This window comes from Giraffa tippelskirchi, chromosome 6, assembly GCF_054371585.1.
Source record: "Giraffa tippelskirchi isolate mGirTip1 chromosome 6, T2T-mGirTip1v1.2.pri, whole genome shotgun sequence".
Lineage (NCBI taxonomy): Eukaryota > Metazoa > Chordata > Mammalia > Artiodactyla > Giraffidae > Giraffa > Giraffa tippelskirchi.
This window is the reverse complement of record NC_137280.1, coordinates 130775585-130795557: the sequence shown is the minus strand read 5'-3', so window position 1 is coordinate 130795557 and position 19973 is coordinate 130775585. Positions and strand designations below refer to the sequence as shown.

The 19973-nt window shown below is 42.0% G+C and overlaps 1 protein-coding gene across 41 annotated transcripts in view; it reads left to right on the top strand.

The window, feature by feature from the left end:
* The window catches only part of PPP2R2B (protein phosphatase 2 regulatory subunit Bbeta), a 764919-nt gene that overhangs the window by 563845 nt on the left and 181101 nt on the right, over positions 1 to 19973 (top strand). For 15 of the 41 annotated variants that reach the window (XM_081505044.1, XM_081505068.1, XM_081505052.1 and 12 more), the window contains one exon: positions 14259 to 14339. The exons of the other annotated variants lie outside the window; for them this stretch is intronic. In XM_081505044.1, coding sequence (XP_081361170.1) covers positions 14259 to 14339 — 81 coding nt within the window. The remainder of the gene's footprint in view (positions 1 to 14258; positions 14340 to 19973) is intronic. 41 annotated transcript variants of the gene reach the window in all.

Below are 19973 nucleotides of genomic sequence, written 5' to 3'. Positions count from 1 at the left end.
ACCCTTTTCAAGTCTAGACTTGTGAGGGCCATGAGAATTATCCCTTTTGGCACCCACTTTGCTCATGATTACAGCTTTTCTGCTTCAACTCTGCTTGATATAAGCAAAAATCCTGGCGCCCATACCTCAGGGTACAGGGAGACTTAACTGTTGTTTACAAAGTGCTCAGTGGTTTTCAGGTACAAGGTGCCCCTGGAGAGCCTGATTGATTAGTGTTCATTCAAAACCACTTCCTGTATTCTGGTAGCAGCTGAGAAATCACATGCACCAATCTAGCTTGTAAATTTGAATGCAAAGGAAATGCCATTTCAGTAGCAACTATTCCTGGACTCTGGCTGTGCTTTCCTATTGCAAGTTACTGATGCATAAAATCACTGAATCTTCTGGGCCCTCCCACCATATAACTTATCCTTACTTTAAAGTCAACAACCACACTGACTTCCTACCATTTAAATCGCCCAGTGTCCTTGGCTGGCAAGAATCATTAACAGCAGCTACAAACCATTTGACAGCTTAACTTCACATAAGGGCTTGGCCTGATTGATTTCTGTTTATTTACTGTGCCGTCCCTCATTAGAATGGTTGGCCTGATCCAAAATAGTGTGCCATTGAGACAACCATCATTCACTCATTCAACATATATTTATTAAACCCCTTCTGTGTGTAAGGTACTGTGTCGTTTGATGTTTATGTGTGAGAAGAGTAATAATGTGATTGATCCCCTCAACAGTTTGAAATCTAATGATAATTATTATTAGTTGTTTAGTGTTTCTTGTATATCAGGCACTGTGCTAAGCACTTTATAAACATCAATACCTTTCACCCTCAGCAGTCCTGTTGAAGTAGGTGGTTGTTGTTCAGTTGCTCAGTCACGTCTGACTCTGCCACCCCATGGATTGCAGCATGCCAGGCTTCCCTGTCCATCACCAACTCCCAGAGCTTACTCAAACTCATGTCCATTGAGTTGGTGATGCCATCCAACCATCTCATCCTCTGTCGTCTCCTTCTCCTCCTGCCTTCAATCCTTCCCAGCATCAGTGTCATTTCCAGTGAGTCAGTTCTTCGCATCAGGTGGCCAGAATACTGGAGCTACAGCTTCAGCGTCAATCCTTCCAATGAGTGTTCAGGGTTGATTTCCTTTAGGATTGACTGGTTTGATCTCCTTGCTGTAGGTTTAAGTAGGTGTTATTGCCATTTTGCAGATGTGTCATGATAAATGCAGAACGCTAGTTTTGTCATGAACCAGCTGCTCGTCTTTATTTATGTTCCTAACCCGGCTGAGCCCCAGTCCTGAGAAGACTGGAGAAGTTCAGCTTTTGCCAAAATGTTTCCTCTCACAAGAAGCACCATGGGAACCGGGATCTACAATCTCAGCGTATACCCTGCTCAGAGATCCCTGAGGCCCATGGGGATTTTTCCTGTGAATCTCAGCTCAGAGCTGCTTGCCCTGTGCTTACCTGACAGTGATGGATCCCCAGATCCCATGTTGTCAGAGCTCTGGGAAACTTCCCTTCTGAATTCTTAGCACAGGGGAAGCCCATGTGTGTAGGAGTATTTTCTGCACTCCACCAGGGTACTGTAAGCTCCATGGGGGTGCACATTGTACTTTTTGTGCTCACTTCTGCTTTCTCAGACTCTGGCACAGAGTTTGGACCAAATAATCAGTATTATTTCATTGATTAACTGATTGCTTTATTCAAGGTTCTGAAAAGAACCACGCTAAGGAAACTGCAGCCTTGTTTAACTTGTCTCATACCATCCAAGCCTCATTCAATGAATATTTATCAACCATGTCCCATCATCTAGGCTCTGAATTAGGTACTAGGATGTAGTAATAAGCCAGGTAGGCATGGTCTTTATTCTCTTGGGGTTTGCATTTCAGTCGGAAAATCCAGATGATCAATTGTTGAAATAAAAGGATAAAGAGAATTTCAGATATTTGGTTAGTCCTGAGAAAAAAATTAAACTGAGAGCTCTCAACCGAATCAGGGGTGGTCAGGAAAGATGCTCCAAAAAGGGGACATTGGCCTGAGGCAGAAATCATGATGAGGAGCCAGCTTTGTGAAGTTGTAGGCACAGAATGTTCCCTGTGTCAGTAAATGGACTTGCTCAGGACAAACCATGAGTGTCATCCTTGACTCCTTCCCCTTGCATACCTGTCTCTTCAATCTCCAGAGCATTTCACACTGGCCAGCTTCTCCCTGCCCTCATCACTACTGCACTGGTCCAAGCCGCCTCCCTCTTGCACCTGGACTGTTGTGATGACCTACCAACAGGATTATCTGTCTCCATGTCTCTACCTACTGTCTGCTCTCTGTAAGTCAGATCATGTCACTGCCCCGCTCAAATCCTTCAATGCCTTCTCCTTACACTGAGGGCCTGTGTGAACCATGCCCTCAGAATCTCACAGATGGGGCCTCCTCTCCAACCTCAGTTCCTACCGCCCTTGAGCTCCATGCACTCTGCCCTCCACGCTTCTCCCCACGTGGGCCAGATGTGTTCCCACTTGGGCTGTTTATACTTGTGGTTTCTTATTGCTGGGAAAGTCTTCCCACTGTACTTCTATTGTCTGCTCCATTGATTCATTCAAGTTCTGTTCAAATATTAACCGGAAGTCTTCCCAACTCCCTGTTGAAAATGGTAATATTATTTCCTATACCTTAACGTTGTCTAATTTTTCTTCATAGAACTCCTCATATCAACCACATGTTATATGTGTGTCTCTCCTACTGGAATGTAAAGCCAATAATGGTGGGAGCTGAGTCAGCTTTATTCACTGTTGTGTTACCAGTACCTGGAATTGTGGTCCTAAACCAATATTTCTTGGATGGATGGATATAGTTAGATGGATGAGTAAATGGATGAATGGGTAGGTGAATGGGTGGATGGATGACAAAACAAAGAACTTGAGTCTGTATATGTTGGAAAAGCAGAAAAAAGGCAGGAATGGGGAGACAGAAGAGGAGGCTGTAGAGGCAGGCTGAGGTCAGATTAGACCCCTGTTAAGTGATTTTAAGAAATTTAGAATTACCCTAAGAGGCTGGAGAAGCTGTCACCTCTAGAAAGCTTTTGCTTTGTAATTCTTCCTAAGAAGTGACATGACATTTGGAGAATCCTTGAATTATATGACCTCTCCTGTATTACTTTCTTTGATACCCAGAAACAAAGCTTTGCCCTGTGCTTTGATCCTATCAATGTTTGCTAGAGATGATATGGATTAAATAACACATATTGAATTAGCTACTTTGAGTTACTGTATAAATTTACTCCCCTAGGAAGTCATCTCTGACCTCCCAAAACAGAGTTAAGGGTCCTGCCACATGCCCCTACAGCTCCTACTGGTACCAGAGCATGCGATACTCCTTTGTGGTGTCTGTTTCTCTGTTACCTCCGCTGGAGTGTAAGCTTCTTGAGGCTGGAGAGGTTCTCTTGTTGGCTCCTTCAGCCCAGAAACCACAGAGAGTTGGCTGGTATCTGGATCCAGTCCATCAAGGTGTGTGTTTTACCTGTTTCATTTTATGTTATGATAGCTGCCAACATTTTAGATTTTTAAAAAATTGATTGCTGGCTTCCGTTGAAATTTGATAAGACAGGAAAATGCTGTGGCCATGGTCTCAACAACTAGACAAATTAAGTAGCAGCTACCCTGTTCCTAGGCAGCATGCTTTCTCCCGCAAGCCACAGTCCCCACCACTCCCTATTACTTCGAACGCTGAGGGTGAGAGCATCTTGTCATTTAGCAGATGACTGAGTTTTTGTTTTGTTGTAGTCAAGAAATATTATTCTGTATTCAGTTTGCCATCAAAGAAGGCTACGTGTTGTTAAACATGGTACTTAAAGCCCCTTTTGGAAAGTTAAGTTTGTGATACTAGTCCCAAAATAAACAAGTGTTGTTATTTGGTGTTTAAAAGCATAGGCCTTCCTTGACCCCTTGACATAGAAAAGGTATTAATTTTCTCCAAATTGGTATACAGACTCAATATAATTCCTAATAAAATCCCACCAAGATTTTTTTGTAAACATAGACAAGATTATTCCAAAATTTATATGAAAAGTCAAAGGAACCATAATAGCTAAAATAATTTTTAAAAGAATAATAAAATAGAAATCAATCTATTTAATAGTAATGAAGACCATATAGTAACAGAGGGATAGATTTACAGATCCGTGGAACATAATAAAGACTCCAGAAACAGACCCATGCAAATATGCCCAACTGATTCTTGGCTTGTAGTTTAATGAAGGAAAGAAAGCCTTTTCTTCACATGGTGCTGGAGCAACTGCATCTATAGACAAAATGTGAACCTCAATCTAAGTCTCACAGTGTACACAAAAATTAACTCTAAATGGATCGAAGCCTTAAGTGTTGTATACTTTATGAACTTAAAGTTATAAACTTTTTAGAGAAAAAAAAAACAACAGAAAATCTTTACGATCTAGGTTAGGTAAAAAGGTCTTACACTTGACACAAAACATGGTCCATAAAAGAAAATTATATAAATTGAAGTTCATCACAGTTAAAAACCATTTGCTCTGTGAAAAAAAAAAACCCTCTTAAGAAGATGAAATGTCAGGCTAAAGACTGGGAGAAAGTATTTACAAACTATCAATACATAGCAGACAAAAAATAGTTTTTAAAGTATATAAAGGGTCCTCAAAATTCAGCATAAAAAAGATGATAATCCTAGAAAGTAGGCAAAAAAAGTGAAGAGACGTTTCACTGAAGAGGATATTTAGATGGCAAATAAACACTTCAAAAAGTGTTCAATATCATTGAAGAAACGCTAATTAATACGGCACAATAAGGTATTACTATGTATCTATCACAATGGCTAAAATAGAAAGTTTTGACAACACCAAATGCTGATGAAGATGCAGAAAAACTTGATCTGTCATATATTATTGGTGGGAAAGTAAAATAGTATACCCACTCTGCTGAACCATTTTGCAGTTTCTTTAAAAGCCAAACATAATCCAGAAACTACTCCTTGACAATTATCTTAGGAAAATAAAAATTTACGTTCACACAAGAAGCTGCACACTAACCTATACACAGTGTTTATAGCAGCATTCCTCATAGGTGCCCCCAAACTGAAAACAACCTGGATGTCCTTTAGTGGATGAGTAGTTATATAAATTGTGTTGTTGTTCAGTCGCCAAGTCATATGTGACTCTTTGCAACCACACATAAATTGAAAGAAATCATATTTTATTTCATCTTAACTACAGTTACTTGTATTGACAAATGTGTCCCTGTTGGACTCAACACAGCTTCTCAAACTCTGAAATCACCCTGGACACTGCCAGCTTCACTTTCTGTTTTACCTTGTTTTTGACACAGTACTTGTTTTGATTGCATTAACAGCCAAAATCCAGCTTTGCAAAGATGCTGTGTTATTAATGGAAATAAACCACACACTAATGCTAAAATGTGAGTTCCCTTGTGCTAGTTCTCACAGATCCAATAGATGTTGATTGTTGCTGTTTTTCTCTCAAAACTTAAAACATCCTCCAGCACATGTGTGAGTTTGCTGAAATACCATGGGGCACTTGACACAAACTGTGAGCTGCTGGTATAATGGTTTACTTTGGCCTCCTCCAAAGCAGAATGGAGTAGACCCAAACCAATTGCTTCCTTCCTGGGACATCCCCATTTGGAATGAGCCACCTGCTCCCGGACATACCTATGTCCCCAAGATGATCTCACAGTCAAACCACCCACCTTTAGGGAGCCAGAGTCATTTGAAGAAGATGTTTAGGAATGGATGCTGAGGCTCATTCCAAAGATAGTATGCAATTTGGGAAACTCCTCTTCTCCCAAAATTAAATTCCACAATAAGCACCTAGAAGGTGATAAGCACAGTCCTAGTTACTAGGGTCACAAAAGTGAGTTAGGCCTTGTCCCCAAGCCCTTGAGTAATTGTTCTTCCACAGATGATAGCATGATGTTATGGAAAAGCTTTGAAGTCTATAGACCCTAATTTAAGTCCAGACTCTACCAACTTGTTAGTTTGGGCTTCCTGAGCCTTAGTTTCCATGTCTGTAAAACAGAAGTTAAAAATGCCTGCATAGCACCTTTATCTCACAGGATCTAATGAGATAAATGTTTGGAAACTCAGAACCTGATGGCCAGCATACAGCAAACATCTATTAATATATTTGCCATCTTTTTATTAATAATCACTAATTGCCAACCAAGGTGACTTTGTCCAAGGGTGAAAGGGACAAGATGTATTTCTCACAATTCTCAGAAGAGATGGGCATATCAGGAGGTGGGGGAAAGGAAGGAAATCCCTGAAGGTTTTGTAATGTCAGTGAGAAGCTCAGGAGCAGAGTTACACTGGCCTGGAAGCTTCAGTCTCCTCTCCTTTCTATAGGCAGAGAATAGTGCTTGAGAGCTAAATTGATCTGTTCATCCCCTGCTCCTTATTTTTCTCTTAAATACATCCCTTAAAAGTGATGAACTTTCTTCCCCCTGATTTTGGTTGTCACTCAGGGACTGTTTTACCTAGCATGTGCCACATATGACATTTTTTTTCCCCTCCCAGCCCCCAAACCATTTCAAAGTCAGACTTAATATTTCTTCACAGATGTTACGTCACCCTAGGCACCAGTGATCAGTGTTGCAGAGTCGAGGTGGATCTGGTGGGGATCTCTCGCTAAGAAAGTGAGATGATGTGGGAGACGATAAAGCAGCTGTTAATTTCCCTCTCAAAGTGAGGAGGATTATGCTCAGTGGTGGAAAGCTGTTCTCTGGGTCCCCAGCCTAATTGTCTCGATTAGCACGCCGCACGGCCATCACAGGTGTAGCACATAATAGCTCTAGAAGGTTTTCATAGCCAGGCCAATTAAAATCTGTCATGGCGCCAGGAACTAACAGTGTGTGTGCTGTAATGCCAAAAGTCAAAATGAGTTCTCTAAATAATAATTGCTTGCGTTTTGGGGACAGTTTACGGTTTTCAGCACATTTACAGTTCCTTGATCTCATGTGCTCCTCTTGCGGAGGGCAAGCAGTTTAGGTGGGGAAACCTAAGTTGAGAGAGATTTAGTGATTATAGGTTTATTATTTATTACTATTATAGATTTAGTGATATAGTGATTATATTAATATCATTTTAGGACCCCAGTCATTGTGCCAAATTGCTCTCGATATTAAGTCCTTCAAGAATTTCCTCTAGTCCGTATAGCAGTAACTAACATCTATATATTCCTTAACAGCTTATAAAATGCTATTGTATTTATGTTTTTGTTAGGTCTTCCATAATATACTGGCAACCCACTCAGTATTCTTGCCTGGAGAATCCCATGGACAGAGGAGCCTGGCAGGCTACAATCCTTAGGGTTGCAAAGCATCGGACATGACTGAGCATGCACCATAATATAGCACTGCAAATCAGTCTTCATTATCCCATTTTTATGTACAAAACTCAAAACTTTAGAATATTTGTTGAAATTCTTCCTCTCATTTTTTTAAAAAATTTTATTTTACTAAAGTATAATTGCTTCACAATATTGTATTGGTTCCTGGTGTACAACAATGTGAATCAGCTATAAGTATACATATATCCCCTCCCTCTTGAACCTCCTTTCCACTCCTCACTCCATCCAACCCAGGTCATCACAGAGCACCAAGCTGAGCTCTCTGTGCTATATAGCAGCTTCCCACTAGATACCTGTTTTACGCATGGTAGTGTATATATGTCAATGGTATATCTCATTTTACGGTCAAGGAAGCTGGGGTTTCAGTGAAGTTATATCACTTAAGGGTAGACAGTTACCAAGTGGTGGGACTAGGATAAGAACCCGGGCCTGCTGATTCTGATCTAGCATTCTCTGCTGCCTTCCCTGCATGCCCCCCTCTCTTTTTCTCTCTCTTGAGAGGTGCATTTTAGTCTTGGGATCCACTAAGAAAGTGCACTGACACTGCTATGAAAACACAGGTGTCTCCTGTTGAAAGACTGAAGGGCTTTGGGGCTGTGATTTATTTTCCTAGTGATTTAGGAATGGGTAGTTTATATTTTAAACTGAACATAAACTTGACCCCTGCTCTCTTAACCACCTGATCTCTGTGGTGCTGAGTGTGTTTGGTGAAGGGACTTGTGTTGGTTTACTGGCCACCCACCCGAGGCCCGTGGTGCATTTCAAGGGCCCAAGGGGCTGTGAATGTGCATGAAGGCAGGATAAATGTCTTCACAGGCACAGCAGGCTCAGAAGTTGAAAGACGGCCTACCTAAGGGAAAAATGAGCTCTAAGCTGTTCTCCATCAGAACCCCCCAAAATCTGTTGCAGTAAAATGTTTTGTTCTTTGTTTCTTAGAGATGAGAAATGAGGAGGAGCCCCTTCTGGGCACTCCTGATGATTTTTTAGGTTAAGGCTGAGCCCCTGAGGACAAATGATTGCCTGGCTAGTGTCCCAGGACTGATGAACCTCAGGGTGGTTCCCTGGTGACACATGTGAGGGTAGGAATGGAATTCACATTTCTCACTGCTGGAAGGGCAGTGCTTTCCACCCATTGTTCACTCTGAAAGCTCTCTTCAGTCCCAGCCTGTGAGTTCTCCCTGGAGGAAGGCAGAGAACAAATTCTGCATTCCCTATGGTGTATTAAAGTCTAAGGGCCAGGTTCCTTTCTCCTGTGGAGCCCAAAATGATGATTTCCTCAAGAGCGAATGGTTTCCCGCAGTGTATCTGCGTCTGCTCGGCCATTCCATCCCCAAATCTGGGGTGCAGCTCAAGGAGCCAAGCTGACAACATCTCAACACGAATAGCTCCTTTTATATTTGAAAGAAAGAATTGGAACTGGAGGTGGGAGAAAATGTAGGGACAGCCTACATTTTTTTCATATTTTTAAATATGATTTTAAAAAGAACAGGTATCTATTTATGTAAATACATAGTTATTTATAGATGAGTATGTATAACCATATATAGATTTAAGTTTTTTTGCCACTTTTATAAAGATGTTTCAGAGCATGGTACGAATAGATCTACACTTGACTTAGCTTAACGCAGTGGCATTGATTTCTGCCTGCTAACCCATGATTCTCTCTCAGTGGGGGAGGATCAATAAGACCAGGGAGGCCCACTTCTGCGTGTCATCAGTCTTGGCTTTAATCTTGGCAGTCCTGGCTGCAGACCACTCAATCTGGAGGCATAATGGTTGGCAGTGATATTTTCTCGATGATTTCGTGATCATATTTGGGGCACGTTTTAGTTTCTGACTTGGTGTATGGTTCCTCTTCCTTTGGGCTTTATAGTTTGGTTCCTGTTTTCTCCCTTATACTGCAAATGATCTATTGGAGGAAAGCTTGGGAAAAATTGATTTCACAGAGAGAAGAATTGAAATAATTTTTAAACAGAATCAGAAAAGGAAAAAAAAATGATAAATAACTACAGTGTCTTAATGCTTAAGGGATTTAAATTGGAATAGATTTGAGGGAGGAGGCATTGTGTTCAATAAAAATGCCGTCAGAGTCACTGGGCTTAATACTAATTCCCTCTCATTAGGCATAAAGGAACTACCTTACATTTTTTTTCTCTTGAAAAGGGCATCTCACATGTGTCACATTCAGGGAGAGTTCTAAATGTGATGTCTCCTAGTAGCCTTATATGATAGTTGACAGATTTTCAACAAAGTCACATATGTACCGAATGTGTAGCTCCTACATCATTTCCCAAGTCCTTTCAGTCCAGCATTCATTGAAAACCCTATTAGAATGGACAGTTGGTGGTTAAAAAAAAAAAAAAATGGAAGAAGAAAACTAATTCTTTCCCCACCTATCCAGCCATTCATTTCCTACCAATTAATAATTCACGCTAATCTTCCAAGCCTGAGACTATTGCTGAAGAGTGTTAAGAGATAAACAGAATGCTAAGCATAGAACTTGGTTTGTGTATTACTGTTTTAGTTTCCTAGAGCTGCTCTAACAAAGTACCATGAATTGCATGCCTTAAACAACAGAAATGTCTTGTCTCCCAGTTCTGGAGGCTAGAAGTCTGAAATCAAGGATCAGTAAGGTTGGTTCCCTCAAAGTCTGTGATGGAGAAACTGTTCCATGCCTTTTTCCTAGATTCTGGTGGTTCACTGGCAATCTTTGGTGCCCTTTGACCTACAGATGGATCACTCTGATCTCTGCCATCATGTTCATATGACTTTCCGTGTGTGTGTATGTCTCTGTATCCCAATTTCTCCTTTTTATAAATTAAGGTCCCCTATGACTTCATCTTAACTAATTACATCTGCAGTGACTCTATTTCCAAATAAAGTCACATTCTGAGATATTGAGGGGGTGCGGGGGCAGGACTTCAGCATAAATTTTGTTGTTGTTGTTGTTGTTGTTCAGTCACCCAGTCGTCTCCAACTCTTTGTGACCCCATGGACTGCAGCACGCCAGGCCTTCCTGTCCCTCACCATCTCCCTGAGTTTGCCCAAGTTCACGTGCACTGCCTTGGTGACTCTGTCCAGCCATCTCATCCTCGGATGCCCTCTTCTTCTTTCCTCAGTCTTTCCCAGCATCAGAGACTTTGCCAGTGAGTCATCTGTTCACATCAGATGACCAAAATACTGGAGCTTCAGCGTCATTCTTTCCAGTGCATATTCAAGGTTGATCTCCCTTAATATTGACTGGTTTGATCTTCTTGCTGTCCAAGGGACTTTCAGGAGTCTTCTCCAGCACCACAGTTCAAAGGCATCAACTCTTTGTCATTCTGCCTTCTTTACGGTCCAGCTCTCACAACTGTACATGACCACTGGGAATTTTAGGGTGATGTGATTCAACCCAGGAGCTTCCCTTGTGGCTCAGTGGTAAAGAACCTGCCTGCCAATGCAGGAGATGTGGTTTTGATCCCTGGGTTGGGAAGATCCCCTGGAGAAAGAAATGACAACCCACTCCAATATCCTTGCATTGGGAATCCCATGGACAGAGGAGCCTGGAAGGCTATAGTCCATGAGGTCACAGAAGAGTCGGACACAACTGAAAGACTAAACAACAAATTCAACCCATAACTGTTACTGTTATTTAGTTTTATGTTTTAATTATGTGTGTGCTCAGTCACTCAGTTGTGTCCAACTCTTTGTGGCCCAATGGACTACAGCCTGCCAGGCTTCTTTGTCCATAGGATTTTTCAGGCAATAGTACTGGAGTACTTTGTCCATGGGATTTTTCAGGCAACCCAGAGTAAGGTTGCCATTTCCTCCTCCAGGAGATCTTCCCGACCCAGGGGTTGGACCTGCGTCTCTTGCATCTCCTGCATTGGTAGGTTGATTCTTAACTACTAGCACCACCTGGGATAGCTTTATCTTGATTTTTTTCTTCGTTATAATCTACCCTGTTTATGCTACATATTCAAATTGCAAAGAACAAAATGAAGAAATTAGAATATTGTTGCATAGTGTGTGAGTATCTTCAAGTAGCACTGGCTGAAAAGTTAGAGATGATGTCCTGGACATCAGAGCATTCATGGTCCTAGAAGAGGGATCCAGAAGAGTTGGCCAGCCTAGTCCAGCAAGGCAGCAAAGGGGGCCATTCATTACTCCCAAAGCCATCCAGTGTTGGCAGTCTCTCCAGCCTTAAGATCCTGGTATCCTCTCACAGCAAGCAGACAGGCAGCAGCCTGCCCAACCTCAACAGATGGTGTGGAGTCCCTTGTGCCATTGGCATCATGCATCCTTTAGATTTATTAAAACGCTCTCAAAAAAAAAAAGGAATACCCTTTGGGGCCATCAAGTCCCAAATCTAGCAATTTCCTGCTGTATCACAACAAATACCTTCCCCCCCCACCCTGCCCCTCTGGCTGTTGTTGAGATGGTTAACCAGTAATTCCTGAAAATGGTTCTCTTCTGACACATGCACAGCATTTTCCTTTGTAAGAACGTGAAGGCTTGATGCCTCCAGAGCCCATTACATAGACAGATTGGCCCCTAAGATAATTACAAGAAGATAGTCTAATGGGCTCGATTAAGGCAATCCCATTACCTCCATAAAGAATCACCAGTGAGGTGCAAACCCAGATGAAGTCTCCCCACCACGAAAAATATAGTTACTTTCTTACCTAGAAACATAAAGAGCATTCAGTCCACTGTTTATATTTGGAAACTAGGTTGCTATCGATCTGGCAAGCAGGATTGTGGAAGGAGAATATTTTTACTCCATTCTGTTTCACAAGAATTTAGGATGACATACAAGGGTGGCTCAAATATGACATGACTGAATAAATCAAAAATTAGGTGACCTAAAATTGTGGTCTCTCAGTATTGGAAGCCAACTCTCCAGGGAAGGCAGCCTTGCCAGTTCTAGAAATGGCTGATGGATGGCTGCCCAGCCCTTCCTGACCTGACATGACCCTCAGAGCCCTGAGGGTGACTGACCTCCACCTGAGAGAAGCAGTCCCTGGCCTTGATATGACCCCCAGCTCCTGACTCTGAGGGCGAAACATGCACAGGCTGGCCTTGATATGAGCCCCAGCTCCTGACTCCGAGCCGGCCTCAAGACAGGCGAGAGAGCGGAACACGCGCAGATATCTAAAGGGAAGCAGGCTGTCTTCTGGGATATCATGCCCAGTTTCACCCCACACTCCCCAGATGAGGGGATTCCTGTGGATGTAATACAAGACTGTCAGGTTATAATTTACATGGGCTCCCTTCCCCTGCCACCACCATCTCCAACTTCAGATTATATTAATAAGTACATTTTTAAAAAATGTATACGGAAGATGTTTCGAAAGGTGAAAAAAAAACATTAAATCACTAAATGAAAGTTAAGAGGGAGTATTACGCTCATCTCTGTCCCATGCCCTCTTCGTGTCTGGGACACACATATTAATACATGTAGAAGAAAGGTCACCTGCTAGTTTGGAACCTTCCTTCCTGAGTGCCGCCTCTTCATCATCCAGGTGTTTTCAAAACCCCTGTGGTGAGCATAGAACTTACCTGAGGAGTTTTGTAAGTTGCAGATTCCTAGGCCCTATTCCTAAAGAGTCTGATTCAGTAGAACTGGAGCCAGGCCCAGGAATCTGCACTTTAATGTATTCTTCTAGTGATTATGAGCTTCATGGCCAATGAAACATAATTTGAGATGTACTATGCTTTCCTAGCACCCCACTCCAGTACTCTTGCCTGGAAAATCCCATGGATGGAGGAGCCTGGTAGGCTGTAGTCCATGGGGTCGCTAAGAGTCAGAGACAACTGAGCGACTTCACTTTCACTTTTCCCTTTCATGCACTGGAGAAGGAAATGGCAACCCACTCCAGTGTTCTTGCCTGGAGAATCCCAGGGACGGCGGAGCCTGGTGGGCTGCCGCCTATGGGGTCGCACAGAGTCGGACACGACTGAAGCGACTTAGCAGCAGCAGCAGCATGCTCTCCTATGGGCTTCCCTGGTAGCTCAGCTGGTAAAGAATCTGCCTACAATGCAGCAGACCTGGGTTCGATTCCTGGGTCTGGAAGATCCCCTGGAGAAGAGATAGGCTACCCACTCCAGTAATCTTGGGCTTCCTTGGTGGCTCAGCTGGTAAAGAATCTGCCTGTAATGTGGGAGACCTGGGTTTGATCCCTGGATTGGGAAGATCCCCTGGAGGAAGAGAGGCTACCCACTCCAGTATTCTGGTCTGGAGAATTCCATGGACTGCATGACTGACCAACTTTCACTTACATGCTCTCCTATGGCTTTCTGTCTTTTAAAGCAGTAATTTTTGCATTCCTAGCGTATCATTTCTTCAAAATAGATTTTTTTCCCCATATGTAATGCTTGTAAAGCTAAACATGCTCATTATTTTTTAAATCAGATAATATGAGTAAAAATCATCAATTTTCCACTATCAAGACAGAATTATCCTGAATAGTTTCACAAATATCCATCAGAACTTTTTTCTGTGTGTATATGTTTTTGTGTGTACGTAATTTCTATCATTTAAAAATATTAAGTTTGCTGACCCAAATTTGTGAAAGAAAAGGGGAAGGAAGTGACTCCTACACAATATTTTTCTTTCAGTGATAATAATAATAAAAAAGTGATTACCTTTTTACCCCTTGGGTTCTGTGACTCTAAGGACGCTATGTTTACAATGACTTCTTTCAGCAATGCTTTCACAATTCCTTATAGCTCTACTCAAAAAGTTTTCTTTAAAGACTAGGTAGCTATGAATTGCCAAGTTAGAAGACATGAGGGAAATTGATGCACTTTCTTCAAGGTTCTTTTTTAAAATATTTATTTATTTATTGGCTGCGTCAGGTCTTAGTTGCAACAATTGGCATCTTTCGTTGCAGCTCATGGTCTTAGTTGCCCTGCCACAGATGGGATCTTAATTCTCCAACCAGGGATGGAAGCCAGGTCTCCTGCATTGAAAGGTAAATTCTTAACCACTGGATCACTGGAGAAGTCCCTCTTCAAGGTTCTTTTCCCTTTTCTTGCAAACATTGTCTTCCTACTATAGAACTGTCCTCTTTTACCACCTCTCCATCTTCACTTGGAAATGTATATGTACTAGTTAATTTTTCTACCTTTTGTGCTAACTGTCCTTTGATGTTTCACCTCTGAGAGGTGTTCCCTAGCTAAAGAGAGCTTTGAGTATCTGATGAAAATTATAATCCCTCACTCCTGAAAAATTGTATGTATTTATACCCATATTTTTGCATATAATTTCAGAAGGTCCAAGGAATCTAAGAACCCCTCTGATAATACATCCTCAACAGGCTGAGTCCCTCAGACCTACCAAGGAGTACCAGAGATGTTACTCATGAAAATATGTATTCAGCCTCAGTTATCCAGCCTATACTGCATTTATTCCCTGGAGACACAGAGAGGAATCAGAAGGAACTCTGTCTTAAGGCTCTCTGGATACTGATAGAGGTAGATAGAAAAACAGTGACCATAGAATATGAGAAGCACTGTGATAAAACACAGCGAGGGCTACAATAAAATGCTCTAAAAACACAATTCTCACTTCTCCCCTTAAAAGCTTTGGTGTTGCCTCTTCCTATTTTCCATGAAGACCTTCATCATAAATCTCAAGCTTACTTTACTAGGATCATCTGGACATGGCTCTTTCTTTGGCCCAGCCCTGGCATGTCATGCTCCTATCATAGTAAAATCTCGTCTGACCCTCAAACTTGCCATGCTCTATGGATCTTCTTAGGTGGTGTTCCTTCTGCCTGGCAGGAAGGGACATTTCCTTCCCCATCCCTGGCCCTTTGGTCAGACTGACCTTCAGTTGTCCTCTACCACTAGACCTAGGATGCTTTCTCCGGGGAACTTCCCCTGTTCCACCAAGGTCAAGTTAGATGCTCCCCCTAAGTGCTACTAGAGCACTCTGTACTTACCTTCATACTTATCACACTGTATTACAATTACCGCCTCATATATCTGTGTCATTCACCAGACACTGACACAAGGACAGGGACTATCTTGCTCATAGTTCTAGTGTTATAGCTAATGTATAATAGTTAATAAATATTTGAATTAATTTACCAATTAATTTAATTCTTAAACCTCAACAGAATTAGTTTTAAGCTTTCTAGTATATCAGAATGGAGAGCCCTCCTACCTCTGTATTCTCTGAGAAGTGTGATCCATAATTAGAACTTTAGCAACATCTGATCAAGCTGCTCTTTGCCTATAAGGAATCTGGCTCTCATTTACTTGGCACACACAGAAGCAGGGACAGAGCTGAGGCCAGTTAATTAAGAGATGTTCACCTGTCACTTGCCTAGCACTCTGCAAAATACTTTGGGGAGTCACAGATGTATGAGTTGCCTCGTTCAAGAACTTGTTGTTGGGAACACAAGAGTTCCCCGTATGGAATCTAGGTAGTATATACATAATTTACTGCTAAATTGTATAGTAGAGATTATGACATTTATAGCCACACTTATGGCAGAAAGTGAAGAAGAACTGAAGAGCCTCTTGATGAAAGTGAAAGAGGAGAGTGAAAAAGTTGGCTTAAAACTCAACATTCAGAAAACTAAGATCATGGCATCTGGTCCCATCACTTCATGGCAAATAGATGGGGAAACAATGGAAACAGTGACAGACTTTATTTTGGGGGGCTCCAAAATCACTGCAGATGGTGACTGCAGCCATGAAATTAAAAGACACTTGCTTCTTGGAAGAAAAGTTATGACAAACCTAAACAGCATATTAAAAAGCAGAGATGTTACTTTGTCAACAAAGGTCCATCTAGTCAAAGCTTTGGTTTTTCCAGGAGTTACGTATGGATATGAGAGTTGGACCGTAAAGAAAGCTGAGTGCCAAAGATTTGATGCTTTTGAACTGTGGTGTTGGAGAAGACTCTTGAGAGTCCCTTGGACTGCAAGGAGATCCAAACAGTCCATCCTAAAGGAGATCAGTCCTGGGTGTTCATTGGAAGGACTGATGTTGAAACTGAAACTCCACTATTTTGGCCACCTGATGCGAAGAGCTGACTCATTTGAAAAGACCCTGATGCTGGGAAAGATTGAGGGCAGGAGGAGAAGGGGACGACAGAGGATGAGATGGCTGGATGGCATCACCGACTCAATGGACATGAGTTTGAGTAAGCTCTGGAAGTTGGTGATGGACAAGGAAGCCTGGCATGCTGCAGTCCATGGGGTCACAAAGAGTTGGACACGACTGATCAACTGAACTGAACTGGTAGCCACTTCTAGCTCATCTGTGAATCTAAGGTTTTTAATAGTGTTGCTGAACCTAGATCCAGCTTCTTGCTGCTCAAAGCCAATAAAGAGACAAGGTTGATTTTGGATGCTGGCAACTGAAGGTGGTGGGAGATGCCTGTCCAGAGGTCGACTCCCCGCCCCCCACCCCCACCCCCGCCACTGACAATCAGTGGGCAAGAGCTTTTTTAGATGGAGGGGGCTACATGCAGAAACAGTATAGTCATCTCTGACAGTCATCTGGAAATTGGTTATCTGTGGTCTGACCAGCATCATCTTGATTGTTTTAAGTAGAGTATATCTTCAGTTCCAGAGTCACTTGGTTTCTATTACTTGAGGCTAGTTCTTGGAATTGTGGTAGCTTATGTCATGGCTACAGTCTAGTCATCATGTCGTTAACTTCTTCCACCTGGTGGGAGTTTCAATCTGTATAAGACAGCTCACAGGATATGGCTCAGAATATTATCTATAGCCCTTGAGAAGGAACTAAAGGTTCTTGGCTATGCTTACTGACTAAACTATTATTATTTGGTCTCCTTTGATAGTTTTCCTTTGTTTCTGCATGTTCTCACTTCTCTGATTAAACTTGCTCTTTGGCTAAAGTTTTTCCACGGGCAGAAGGCGGGCAGAGGATATGGGAGGACAAGGACCATAGAGTTCTGCTCCATTTCAACAGCACTTCACTGAACTAAACTCTCCTGTAGCTTGAGAGTGGGGATCATGCGTTGATGATGTCAGATTGAGCATAGTCCCATGGTCTGAGTTGGTACCTGACTACTATTTGTTGAACCAAATACAGTCAAAAGAGAGGAAGACATCAATAAATATGACATCTGGGTAAAGAGTTGCTATTAGTTATTTGACTAGGATGAAAGATTTGTATACTTAACAACACTGGGGAATCACTGAACATTGCACTGGGGGCTATGACAGACACACTAGAATTAAAATGGTGTTAATGAAAGAATACAAGCTTCAGGATCTGGCATTCCTGATTCAAATCCCAGCTCTTCTGTAGGCTTGCTGAGTAACCTGCCATTCATTTCATAGATATTTGTTAAATCATGTTGCAGGCAAGGCAATATGCTAGATATCAAAGAGGTAACATTAAATATTCCCCACAAATGTGGGCTCTTCAACCTTTTTCCTCAGTTTTATTACCTGTAGTGTGAGTCCAGCAATATTTTCTTGGTGAGCCACTGTGAAAATTAGGTGTGATATATAGGAAAATGCTCAGTACACTCTTGACATGTAATAGATGCTCCATAAAAAATGCCACTAGAAAGCACAGTTCCTGTAATCTAGTCAGGACAAGTCAATGAAAATTCAAGATCCAGCTAGAGCTCACTGTCAGCATGGTGGCCCTACCAGCTGTGGAGCACATGAAATGTGGCTAGTCCAAACTGAGAGGTGCTGTAAGTGTAAAATATGAACCAGGTTTTGAAGACGTAGGATGTAAAAAGGAAAATAACTCACTAATGATTTTTTTGCTTATTATGTGTTGAAAGTATAATATTTTTAATGAATTGGGTTAAGTAAAATACATTAATTTTCCCTGTTTCTGTTTTAAGTTTCTTGTTGCTCTAAAAAATTTGAAATTACATGTGGCTCACATTACTTCTTATGGGAAGTACTGCACTAAAGAATAAAAGTTACTGGTTTTGGAAAGAACTAATTAGAGATGCCATTGACCCAGAGACATGTCTCACAGAGTAGGGATGGAGCGGGGACGAAAACGAAGAGCTGCGATCCTGATTTCATACTCTCATGATGGTATTGATAGTAGTTACCAGATGGCACCAGAACATTTCCATTCACTTTAATTCTTCTGCCACTTGTGAAATGTATCTGTGTGTGTACCTGGGAAAGGGGATGATGCCAGGGGATGGGGAAAGCACGCAAAGAGGTCCTTTCTTCTCACAGTGGCTGTTGATATTGACCTCATTTGGAAGAAGTGTGAAAGCAGGTGGGCTTTAGACGGACTTTGGATGTTAGCATCTTTCTTTCCTACATGATCTTGGGCAAGTGACTTAACTTCTCTGAGCCTCAGTTTGCTCGTTTAGAAAATGATGGTGCCAAAGGTAACTGTATTAGTCTGCTCAGGCTGCCTTAATGAATACCATAGACTGGGTGGCTCTAACAACAGGAATGTGTTTCTCACAGCTCAGCAGACCAGAAGGCCAAGGTCAGGGTGCCCACTGATTCACTTCCCCTGTGAGGACTCCCTTCATGGCTTGTATAGTAGACAGCCACCTCTCATGGTGTCCCCACACAGCAGAAAGAGAGAAAGCAAGCTCTCTGGTTTTTCTAGGTCACTAACCCCATCATGCAGGCCTCACCCTCATGACCTCGTCAACCCTCATTACTCCCAAAGGCTTCATCTCCACATGCCGTCTCCTTGTGGGCTGGGACTTCAACATATGAAATTGGGCATCCAGTCCATAACAGTAACTGCATCATTAGATTTTTGAGTGAATTCAAGGAGCTTGTGCATACTAAGAATGTGGTATGGTATAAATTTTGGTCAACTGTTAGACTGTCACCATAGCCTCTAATTTTTGTATTTACAAATGACTGTTTCAATTCCTGAAACACCTGTGTTATCAGGTAGGATCCAGCTTCTCGTGCCCTCTAGATCACATCTCTGAATGTGGATATGAGGACAGCCTCAGCTGCTGAGAATAAGCCATGCTGACAGTCAAATTCTCTTGCTTTGACATATGTGTCTGTCAAAGTTGGCTCCACCCTCAGGCCACCCTTTAGCTGCCCAGCAATGCCCTTGGTTTTATTTCCCTAATCCTGTCTTTTTTTTATTTCCCCAGTATACCCAACCATGATACTCCTTTTCTCCCATCCAATTTAATAATATAAAACCTGCCCTTATTTAGAATCTCTTTGGCAGCTAATCGAACCTTGAAGTATTCTATTAGCTCTCTGTATTTGCACTAAGCCCAAACTGACGCATCTGGGATTATTATGTAATAACTTGGGCTCATTTCTGGTCAGTATATACCATCCCTTTTTATTCTGTAAATCCCCTCAGGGCTTTCTTTCTGTTTGCAAGGGGTGAAAGAAGGGGTTATTAGGGCTGTGGTTAGGGGCTTTGGGGTAGGGGCAATGTTTGCTATGAGTTATTATCCCGCACTTACCAGTATTAAACTGGATTTGAAAACTCATAGCCTAGGATTTAAATGATCTAAATCTTTCTTCATTTGGCAGCCTGGTTTCCCCCATTATTTATTGTGAGACCCAATTCATTATCATCGGCATACTCAGAGGCTTGCCCTGTGATGCCTTCACAGTCAAGTGATTTATACAAATAATAAAAAAGAT